At 36.3% G+C, this 12,404-nt stretch overlaps 1 protein-coding gene across 1 annotated transcript in view; it reads left to right on the top strand.

Moving 5' to 3' along the window:
• FGL1 (fibrinogen like 1) overlaps window positions 1-11,810 on the top strand; it is a 31,714-nt gene extending 19,904 nt beyond the window's left edge. Inside the window, exons 4-8 of the mRNA XM_009212587.2 lie at window positions 1,112-1,271; window positions 1,517-1,614; window positions 7,188-7,276; window positions 7,458-7,645; window positions 11,450-11,810. Coding sequence (XP_009210851.2) covers window positions 1,112-1,271; window positions 1,517-1,614; window positions 7,188-7,276; window positions 7,458-7,645; window positions 11,450-11,609 — 695 coding nt within the window. The 3' untranslated portion in view covers window positions 11,610-11,810. The remainder of the gene's footprint in view (window positions 1-1,111; window positions 1,272-1,516; window positions 1,615-7,187; window positions 7,277-7,457; window positions 7,646-11,449) is intronic.
• Window positions 11,811-12,404: the final 594 nt, after the last annotated feature.

The raw sequence follows: 12,404 nt of genomic DNA, 5'->3' as shown, positions 1-12,404 counted from the left end.
TTTGAGACCAGCCTGGCCAACATGGCAAAATCCCATCCCTACTAAAAGTACAAAAAAATTACCTGGGTGTGGAGGCACATGCCTGTAATCCCAGCTACTCGGGAGGCTGAGGCAGGAGAATTGCTTGAACCTGGGAAGCAGAGGTTGTAGTGAGCCAAAATCACACCACTGCACTCCAGCCTGGGTGAAAGAGCAAGACTCTGTCTCAAAGGAGGAAAAAAAAAAAAAAAAAAAAGAAACAGATATCACTTTTTGGTGACAAAGGGGTAGCATGTTTGCTTCAGTGTTCAAAGAAATACCACAGCAAAAAAGAATTAAGGGATGAAACAAATAGCAGAAGCTTGCCGTTTTTAGCAAAAACATCTAAGAATCTATGGACTTTTAGAAACTTCAGTGAGCTAATAAAAAATCTAATGAGGCTAAGAGGTTATAAGATTTTGAGAAGATTACTATTTCAGATTCATTTTCAGATGTCCAGCATGATTTCTCATGCTCTAAGTCAAGATAACCTGTAGTAACTTAGTTGTTTGGTGTTAATATTTCTGCTTTCATTTTTAGATTCATGGGTGACATAAATTTTACTATTCCGTCTGATAAAACTGTAAGTTCCACCTAAATATACTGTTGTTAACAGATTACACATAACTTGCTTTTTAACATTGTTTTCTACAAAACTCAGAAATTAGAGACTAGGCCAGGTGTGGTAGCTCACACCTGTAATCCCAGCACTTTGGGAGTCTGTGGTGGAAGAAGAGGATTGCTTGAAGCCAGGAGTTCAAGACCCTGGGCAATATAGAGACACTCCCCATCTCTACCACAAAAAAAAAAAAAAAGTAAAAGAAAAAAGAAGAAACAGACAAAAAACTAGATTCTTACTTCACTCCCTTTTTTTCCTCCATGATTATATCACAGATTCAGGTGGCAACTAGTAGCCAAGAAAAGAAAACTTTCCTCATATCCACTGGAAGATGTATAAGATACAATTTTAAAACGCTGATTTCTATACCATGTGTTATCCGTCTCCAGTGATATTGAATAGTCTCATTCAGAGGCTCCGCAAGGGGAAAAAAAGACATATAATGAATATTATATTACCTTGTTTTAAAAACAGATTGTTCAGAGATTTTCAATGATGGATATAAGCTCAGTGGATTTTACAGAATCAAACCTCTCCAGAGCCCAGCAGAATTTGCTGTTTATTGCGACATGTCCGATGGAGGAGGATGGACTGTAATTCAGAGACGATCTGATGGCAGCGAGAACTTTAACAGGTGTGCTCACTATGACATAAGAATTTATTTGTAGCAGCAAATGTGAGATATATAAGTCAAATATTTTGATCATATCCTGAAGTCTATTAATAAGACAGAATTTCATTCTCTCTAAACAAGAATACTGAAAATGAATGAACAAATCAAGAAAATATTGGGGGTGGTGGTAGCATGGGGTGGGTGGTGCTCACTTTGGTACCACAAATGGAGTTTGCTAAAATCAGCTTCCACTTTACATTTTTTAGAGGATGGAATGACTATGAAAATGGGTTTGGAAATTTTGTCCAAAAACATGGTGAATATTGGCTGGGCAATAAAAATCTTCACTTCTTGACCACTCAAGGTAAGGTTTGAATGATGTCAAATTTATTTGGAATACAATAAAAACAACACTACAATTTTTTTTTTACCAAATTATAGGCAATGGAACTAATTCAATAATTGCTATGATTTACAGATGGTAGTGATAACTTTTGGGCAATAATCCCAAATGTAAAATGTGGCTGCCTAAAATTAGCAACAGAAAAGAAAACTAGAATTAGGTTGGGGGAATTGTTTTCTCATATATATGTATGAGAAATATCTATATATATAGATATATAGATATTTATAGATAGTGATATAGTCTATATAGATATATAGATATATATATCTATACTTTGTGAGAAGTAATAAATGGCTGTTGATTTTAAGCCAGTAGCTTAAATATATCAGATATATAGATATATATATCACTATATATATTAGATATATAGATATATATATCACTATATATATTAGATATATAGATATATATCACTATATATTAGATATATATAGATATATATGACTATATATTAGATATATAGATATATATCACTATATATTAGATATATAGATATATATCACTATATATATTAGATATATAGATATATATCACTATATATTAGATATATAGATATATATCACTATATATTAGATATATAGATATATATACTATATATTAGATATAGGTATATCACTATATATTAGATATATGGTATATACTATATATTAGATATAGATATATCACTATATGAATAATATATAATCTAATATATAGATATATATCACTATATATTAGATATATAGATATATATCATATATATCACTATATATTAGATATATAGATATATATCATATATATCACTATATATTAGATATATAGATATATATCATATATATCACTATATATCTATATATCTATATAGAACATATAGATATTCTATTTCTGAAAAGGATACAAAATGTCATAATTATTCTTTTTTGATGCCTTGAGTTCCTGAAGATTATATATACTGTATCAGTTATCGAATGTCACAATAATACCGTGTAACAATCCCCTTTCAAAGCTAGTGGCTTAAAATCAACAGCCATTTATTACTTCTCACAAATCTGCGGGTTGGCTGGGTGATTTTGCTGATCAGGGCTGGGCTCTGCTGATCATGGCTGGGCTTGCTTATGAATGTGCAATCAACTTCCTGATTGAAGTTGCTGCTCTAGGATGGAAGGATTCCACCGGGCTCCATAGGGTCTCTCATCTTCCAGCTGGCTAGCCTGGACTTGGTCTTGTAGCACACGCAGGGTTCCAGAAAAAAGAGTGGATGTATGTAAGTCTCTTGAGATCTAGGCTCAGAACTGGCACGGAATCATTTTTCTTCTATTGGTGAAAGCAAATTACAGGGGCAGCTCAGACTTTTTTTAAAAAGGAAATAAACAATGGGAGGAGTTACGAAGACATATTATGAGAGGGAGGTGAAAAATTGGGGAACTGGCGCTATTTTTCCAATAAAATACCATAATATATGAAATGTCCATGTTTCCACATACCTCTCATCTTTTATGTTGAAATTTTTTCAAAGATGCAATCAATTTGAAAGAAGTTTCAACCTATCACCTGTATCCTACATTAACATTTTACTTTGCTTGTTTTTATTACGTGTCTATCCATTTGCCCATTACTCAATCCATCCATCAGTCCATCTTTTCTGTATATATATTTCAAAGTAAATAGCAGACATCTGGACAATTCTCCCTATATACTTTTAAATTCTTATCTTTAGAGTTTCATATTTGTCTAAAATGTCATTGCTTTGATAACAAATTTTCCAAGCTTCTGTCTCCCATGTTCTTTTGCTCCAATCCATTATCTTCCCTACCTCTGTTGTAGGCTGAGATTACCATCAGTCCCACTCAAGTCTTATCCTGAATCCTTCATAAAAGGCAACTGTAATGCCCAAGAAAGCATGCTAAGTTACACTGCAATTGCATTAAAAATAAAACAGCCGGGCATGGTGGCTCATACCTGTAATCCCAGCACTTTGGGAGGCTGAGGCAGGTGGACCCCATGAGTCCAGGAGTTTGAGACCAGCCTGGTCAATACAGTAAAACCCTGTCTCTACTAAAAATACAAAAATTAGCCAGGCATGGTAGCTCATCCCTGTAATCCCAGCCACTTAGGAGGCTGAGGCAAGAGAATTGCTTGAACCCAAGAGGCGGAGGTTGCAGTGAGCCGAGATTGTGCCAATACACTCTAGCCTGGATGACAGAGTGAGACTCCATCTCTAATAATAATAATAATAATAATAATAATAAATTAATTAAAATAAAACAAGAGTTCATTTTTTCCACCCAAGTTCTGGAAAGCTATTGGTGTTTCTATATTTATAGTAGTAGGATTATGGTTATAAAGTTCTTTGAGACACTAGAATAATAAACATTAGACAGGATGAGTAATCCTAGAAACCTTATACTTTCTTTATATGTCCTTCTTATGATCAGTGCTCTCCAAATTTATATAAGGCTTCCTTTCCTTCAACATATCTATTATTCTAGTTTTAAGTGTTTTACACCAGATACATAAAATTTGCCATACCAACTTCTGTTTAATTTGCACGTTGATATTTGTCTGGTTTCTTACTGAAACTATGAAAACCCCAGAGCAGTAACCCTTGGCTCTTTCTAAATATATGAAATTCAAACTTATTATTTTTCAAGGTATTATGATGTACATATTTGCCCAGAGGAACTTTGCCAACAAACCTGTTCCCGTTCATATTTCAACTTGGTACTCAGGCTGGCTAATCTCATAGCAGTAAAAATGTATTTTTCAGTACCTAGGCCCACAATCATGTATCCCAATAACCCAGACAATAGGCAGTGCTTTTGTCTCTGCATTCTTTAATTATGAGAGCATTATGGCTAATGAATTACCTCTGGGAATGGCTTTATCCCCACTACATAAATCTTGACTACAAGTAGTGGCCATAAAATTGGTTTAGAAATGGTAAATGTAATTTGTTTACTTACTGAACACAGAGACATTTAAATGGTTAGCCAAAAAACTGAGACTTTATGTCTCTTCTATAATAGAGGTTTTTTTGTTTTGTTTTGTTTTTTGTTTTTTTTGAGACAGATTCTTGCTCTGTCGCCCATGCTGGACTGCCTTGGCTCACTGCAACCCCTGCTTCTTGGTTTAAGCAATTCTCATGCCTCAGCCTCTTGAGTAGCTGGGATTATAGGCGCACACCACCACATCCAGCTAATTTTTGTATTTTTAGTAGAGACAGTGGATTCACCATGTTGGCCGGACTGGTTTCAAACTCCTGACTTCAAGTGATCTGCCTGCCTCAGCCCCTCAAAGTGCTGGAATTACAGGTGTGAACCACCGCATCTGGCCTATAACAGAGTATTTTTAAAGACAGTTGACTTAGCCTGCCTTGCTGCTCTTATACACTCTACAGTCTTGTCTCACGTGACCTTTACTACCTTGAGAGAGCTCCCTGGGGCAAGGCAACTGTGGTGCTAAATTAACAAGCCCAAGAGGCCCGCATCCCCTCTTAAAGGGACTCCAGTCATGAGGAATCCAGCATTCCCTGCCCCACAGCCTTGCGTTTGTTTATAGGACTCCTTCAGGCTGTTCTCTTGTCTGTCCTTTTCTGCTGCTGGTGTGTGCACCCTTAAGCTTGAGGGGAGGCTAAAGAAAGGCTTTTTTTTTTTTTAGATGGAGTCCCGCTCTGTCGCCAGGCTGGAGTGCAGTGGCACAATCTCGGCTCACTGCAACCTCTGCCTCCTGGGTTCAAGCAATTCTCCTGCCTCAGCCTCCTGAGTAGCTGGGATTACAGGCATGCGCCACAATGTCCAGCTAATTTTTGTATTTTTAGTAGAGACGGGGTTTCACCATGTTGGCCAGGATGGTCTCGATCCCCTGACCCTGTAATCCATCCACCTTGGGTGTGAATAGAGCTTGGATATGCAGCCTCGGATGTCCACAAGGGGATCCAAAGCCCCTTGCTATAAGTGATGGAGATGGGGATGGGAAGACAGAAGAGGCCAACCATAGATGCGACCTAGGTGGTAGGACTATTCAGGGACTCTCTTTCCTGGTGCCTCCATGGTCTGGCTTGAAACTCCAAGGAATGTGAGGCTCTAAATTCTAACCTGAACTTACAGGTCATTGTTATATCTTATTTATCAAAGTAGGAGGATAGAACACATATGATCTAATAATTTGATTTATAACCTTCAGTGCCCCAGACAAGAGTTCTGTTTCTGAAAAAGGAAGCCTTTGTTATTTCCAAACAATGGAACAACAACAATAAAAATATTACTTGAAGATAGCAACTATTTTAATCATTTTAAAAACATAATGCTCTTTTATCACCTAGAATTTTTACAGTCATTAAAGTATATCTTTAATGTTTAGAGATTTGTTTTCATCATATATCATTCTTTAGCATATATAAAAGAGAATATATACCCAATACATTGTATCCTTTTTTTTTTTTTTTTTTCCTGAGACGGAGTCTTGCTCTGTCGCTCAGGCTGGAGTGCAGTGGAGCGATCTTGGCTCACTGCAAGCTCTACCTCCCAGGTTCATGCCATCCTCCTGCCTCAGCCTCCCGAGTAGCTGGGACTACAGGTGCCTGCCACCACGCCCGGCTAATTTTTTATGTATTTTTGGTAGAGACGGGGTTTCACCATGTTAGCCACGATGGTCTTGATCTCCTGACCTCATGATCCACCTGCCTTGGCCTCCCAAAGTGCTGGGATTACAGGCGTGAGCCACAGCGCCCGGCCCCATTGTATTCTTAAAATGCTTTTACACGTAGATATCAACTCTTCAGAAATACCTTTTTACTCAGAGTCATTGATGTTAGTGTATTTTCCAGTAATTATCATCATCTCCGCCATTGAGAATATTGGTGGTACAGCATTTCTCAGGAATGTTTCCTTGTTGTCTCTGAAATTCTCCAATGACATCCACTCTATAAACTTTGATGCTAGTCTCTTGATCTTATGAGCTATTATCAAAGGAAGGTTTTCAGATAACAATTAGGATTCGTATTTCTTCTTCAAATTATTCTTAAAGGGTTTGCTGGCTGATCTTTTATGCTATCAGGAAAATAACCAAGTTCGGGCATATGCAGGTAATGGCAACTACATTTTACAAACCTAGTGGCTCAGCTACAAAAAAATTACACGATGTCATTAATAGTTGCCATTTACGTTCAAGATCAACATTCTTACTGAAATCAAGAAAAAGAGGACAAACTATTAAACGTAAAAACGTCAGTCCTTTCATCGTTAGATTGATTTAAGTAATGACTTATTTTTTCTGTTGTTCATTATTAAGAGAATTGCACTAGCTTTTACCTCTGAGAGATCTAGTAGACATTTTTTAAATTTCATATTGTATCCATCATTTTCTTACAATACATTACACGATAAAATGTTCATGTTATAAATACAATGGAGTCGCTGTTTAATCCTTGAAAACCGGTTCTTGGCCAAAGGAAATGGTAAAAGTAAAATAGAGCTGTGAATTATTTTTAATCCGCTGTAGTCCGTGTCATGTCACGCATTTTTAAAAATCATAATTTCTTGTTTCATTTTTAGAAGACTACACTTTAAAAATCGACCTTGCAGATTTTGAAAAAAATAGCCGTTATGCACAATATAAGAATTTCAAAGTTGGAGATGAAAAGGTACTACAATTTTCTAATAAGTAAAACCATAAATAAATGCTTAAAATGTGCAATAAAACCCTGGAGTCAGTGGAAATAAAAATACACAATAGAGCCTGTTCTTTTGTTTATGAAATAAACTTCATTTTAAAATGGTCATAGAGGAACTCTACTGACATTAGAAATTGCTCTTTCTCTTTAGAATTTCTATGAGCTGAATATTGGGGAATATTCTGGAACAGCTGGAGATTCCCTTGCGGGGAGTTTTCATCCTGAGGTGCAGTGGTGGGCTACTCACCAAAGAATGAAATTTAGCACGTGGGACAGAGATCATGACAACTATGACGGGAACTGCGCAGAAGAAGATCAGTCTGGCTGGTGGTTTAACAGGTTTGATGTCTTATGAGCATAGTCGTAATGGAGTTGATGATATCTCACTGATGGGCATTAATTATCAATATAATATGTATGGTAATGTTGGTCTTTATTTATAATATTAGTATTACTAAGTAATCATTAGAATTCTTCAGCAATGAAGTAGTTTTGAGGATTTGTTCATTGTGAACATTAATAAAGTTTAAATGTCATAGAAATAAATTATTTCTTCTACAAAGATCATTTGCAAACTGAACTATGGATGACTTGTAAATAGAAGGCCACAAATTCACACAAAGAAAGAGAGAGCATCTATACATAAGGAGAATATTTGGCATCCTAATAACCAACTAGTTCTTCACCTGACCATATCACACAAAAGAGCCACTGTTATTGCTATAATGTTTCTGTAGAGTACTACTTTTCAATCACTATGGCTTTCATTAATTCATTGAATCCAAGCCTCTCCCAACACAAAAATTTCCTTAACAATAATCCTGAAACCTAATTCTACCCTCTGACTGAATACATTCGTGTTACTTTAGCAGCAAATTCATTCCATTTTTGATTGTACATATTTGCTTCTTTTTTTACTGATACAAAATATTTTATATATTTCTGGGGTACATGGGCTAATTTTTCAATTTTTGGTAGAGATGGGGTTTTGCCATGTTGCCCAGGCAGGTCTCGAACTCCTGGCCTCATGTGATCCTCCCACCTTGGCCTCCCAAAGTGTTGGGATTACAGGCGTGAGCCACCGCACGCGGCCTAATTCATAAGTTTTAAATCGCATGTCATTCTGAGCAGAGATTCACACCATTGGATTCATTCTGCCCAGGAGGTGGGTCACCCCTTTGTCTGGCGTCTCCACATTGAAAGGCCTCCCTGCCCGAGACACTTAGTAGCAGTCTCAGTTATCAGATCCAGTGTTGCGATTTCAGAGTGCTTGTGTTCGAATCATGTTTATTTGATTTAATAATGGTCCCAAAGCCCAAAAGCTGTAATGCTGACATATTGTTATATAATCATAATATTTTATTATTAGTTATTGTTAATCTCTTACTGTGCCTAATTTATAAATTAACTTTATCATAGGTATGTATATTACAGGAAAAAACAGAGAACTACTATAGATTTTTTTTCCCTTACTACACCCACAAGATTTTTCCCCCTAGTGTTCTGAAATTTTACAGTGACATACACTGTTGCGGTCTTCTTTTCATTTACTACAATGGGTACTCAGTGGTTCTTTTCAATCTATATGATGTCCTTCAGTTTAGTAAATTTTATTTTCTTTATCTGCTCGTTAGTCACTTTGTAGCTGTTTCAGTTATCAGACTGAAAAAGCATAGTATCGGTATATAGAATTTGGTATTATCCGTAGTTTCAGGCATCCGCTAGGGGTCTTGGAATGTATTCCCTACAGATAAGGGAGTACTACTGCGGTTGTAAAAATAGTCATTTTTTTTCTGTATTTTGCTTTTTTAAAAAACATTTGAGTCCATTTAATATTTGATCATTTGTAAAGGAACTGGAGTATTTCCAGCAGTGTGAAGGAGAGAAACCAATTTATCTCTCTTGCTTTGCAAATTGGAGGTGATGATAGTCTTTTCCTTAGTGGTTTTCCTGTTATTTTAAAAATCATCTTCTTCACCTGTTCCTACTCTTCCTTTCTTTCCCCCTTGTCCTTCTAAGTTACCATGACATAAAACTTACGTGTAATTCATGAAGTTGTCTGCAGCGTCAACAATGTTTGATTTTGAAAAGAATTCCATATGCAGAAATAATTACTAATAGTATCATGGGATCAAACCCATGTACTTTATCCAGCTGACTGGCTTCTCAGGCATCTGAATGAAAACTACCATACATACTAACGTGGGCAAAGGAATGATTTACCTGACTTTAAAGATATGGGTTCAGGGAGAACAAAGAAAGGCAATTCATTGGCTGGAGCCACCCAAGGAGACTGCGTTATCCTTGGAATCAAAGGAGTTGATAAGGCTGTGCAATTGGAAAATCAGTAGGCATTAAGAAAGAGAACGTAGATAGTTCTAGAAACTTGGTGCTACTTTTACTATGCCTACTATTAGTGAGTTTGACTATCATCTTTTCTTCCTTTTTATTCTTGCTTTTCTTCTGTTCCATAGTTTTTCTAATTTACATGAAATGTTGGCACTTCATAAATACGACCCACCTATAAGATGTTCTTTTTCCATATAGCAAACTAATCACTGTGTGTTGATGTCTTGTCTTTGTTAGCGTAGCATTTCACATGAGTGCTCACAGCCACTTCTTCACCAAGGGAACCCCAATCATCCCTCAATCTAGTTTCAAATCCAGGCTGTTCTAAAAATTAAAGGATGCTGGAAAACTGGTCTCAGAATAGTGAAGGTTTCTTATGTTGATCACAGTTAGTTTCCTAATGGGATTCAAATCATAGACCAAATATAAAAATACAGTTAGCAGATATCTCTAGATAGACAAATATATGCCAATATATATATTCTGGAGACTCAATTTACAGTATTTTCTTTTGCAACATTACTTTCCATGATGTTTTAAAAACACAGTAGGCTTTGACATGTGCAGACTTAACATACGTATTTTCAATTAATTACGTCCATTTAAATTAGGAGGACTTCGAGAATGCTCAGTAGGACTGGATCGTTAGGCTGATAAGTGATTCAAGCCAGCCACTCAGCCTTTATGGGTAGATTATGTGCTTTTTGGATTCAATAATTTGGGTTTTTCCATAGATGTTCAGAACTATCTCTTGTGAATGTTCTCCTTCTATCCTAATTCTGACATCTTTTCATTAATTGTATCAATAAAGAAGTGTACGGTAATTGATTTCATAATAACGCACACAAACTTATTGCACACTCTTACATGTAAATTATACATATCAAGGACAAGATTTACAGACTCCAAAAGAGGAAAGAAACATTTTTATATTGTCGATAACCTAACCAGCTTATCTAGATTGGTGCAATGCATGTAAAAAATTAACTCAGCAACTAGGAAAAAATGATTATTGGTTGATGGGTGGGAAAACTTTAAATGGTGGTTTAGGTTTTGTTTGCTTACCCTTGAGATTAAAATAATTGATATGCTGGCAATTTAAAGAAGAAGAGGGAGGGAGTTTGAATTACGAAAGCTAAGTCTTAGCAGCAGATGAACGAACGTGTGAGTGCAAATTATCCAGGAAAGCCAGCCGTAGAGCACCTTGCCTGTGCCTTACTTTGCCGACACTCACCTTAGCTCTTGCTAAGTATGAGATTAACACTGTTCTGAGTCAGGAGGTCGTAAGGCTGGAGGTTACAAGGATTGGTTTTTGTTGGCTTGTTTTAATTTTTCACTTAAAGGCAATCAAAAATTGAAATGCTTATTTTTCAATGCACTGTGAGTGACCTGGGTTGTATTTTCAGATTTGTTATGGCAGTAAAACTCACCAGTTTAAAATACCCATCTCTGAGTCCAGGCACGGTGGCTCACATCTGTTATCCCAGCATTTTGGAAGGCTGAGGCAGGAGGATTGCTTGAGCTCAGGGGTTCGAGACCAGTCGGGGCAACATAGAGAGCCCCTGTCTCTATTATTTAAAAAAATTAAAAAATAAAAAATAAAACACAATATCCATCTATTGTAGAAATTTCTCAGCTTTTGGAAACTAGTAAATATTTACTTGTCTGAAAAATGGCAGAATTCGTAGTTCAAAAGTTTTGGGTATTTGCTAGCAAAATAAAAGAGTTTCTGAACAATATTTTTCCAGTCTGATTGTTGTTTTCTTTTTTTTTCCTCTCCCCTCCTTCCACTAGGTGTCACTCTGCAAACCTGAATGGTTTATACTACAGCGGCCCCTACACGGCTAAAACAGACAACGGGATTGTCTGGTACACCTGGCATGGGTGGTGGTATTCTCTGAAATCTGTGGTTATGAAAATTAGGCCAAATGATTTTATTCCAAATGTCATTTAATTGTTGCTGTTGGGCTTTCATTTCTGCAATTCAGCTTTGTTTAAAGTGATTTGAAAAATACTCATTCTGAACATACCATGCGCAATCATGATAACTGTTGTGATCATTCTTCTCGCTTGCCTTTGTTACTTAATGTACTTTCAGTACAGCAGATATGCTATATTCACCAAATAAACATAGATTGTATTAATATTTATTGAATCCCTGTGTGCAAAAGGCTCTGATACAAGCTTATGTCAGACAAAACACAAAAAGCATAGATTATATACCATGGCTTAGGATATATAAGCATAAATGCATAATAAATTAAGAATGCAATTGGCAAAACACATGACAAAATCCAGCAACTAATGGATTGCCGAATCAGCTGCAGAGACCGTTAATATTATGAGTTGGGATTTGAACTCAGGTCTTGGATTACAGAGTGGAAACTTTTAAGCACAAAATGGGATCTTAATCACTACAAAACACTACTTGTATTTTTAGGAAGTTTATGTAGGTTACACACTTCTCTCACAGGGCTCATTTTAATTCTTATGCCAATCCTGTGAGGTTATTATTATCTCCATTTAACAGAGCTGAGAATTAGTGGGTCTGAGTTTTTGTGACTGCTCAAAGTTACAAAGTAGGGGAACAAGACCTCAAATTCAAGTCTTCTGATGCGAAATCAAATGTTTTGCCACCATCCTATAGCTTCTTCTGGATAGAATTTGGATTGGTGCAGAGTAGGGAGAGAACATTTCAAATGAGAGTAAAAGATACTCCAAAAGGCCGGGCACGGTGGCTCACGCCTGT

This window comes from Papio anubis, chromosome 8 (genome assembly GCF_008728515.1).
Source record: "Papio anubis isolate 15944 chromosome 8, Panubis1.0, whole genome shotgun sequence".
NCBI classification, from domain to species: domain Eukaryota; kingdom Metazoa; phylum Chordata; class Mammalia; order Primates; family Cercopithecidae; genus Papio; species Papio anubis.
The sequence above is the reverse complement of the archived record's forward strand: the minus strand, read 5'-3'. Positions and strand labels throughout refer to the sequence as shown.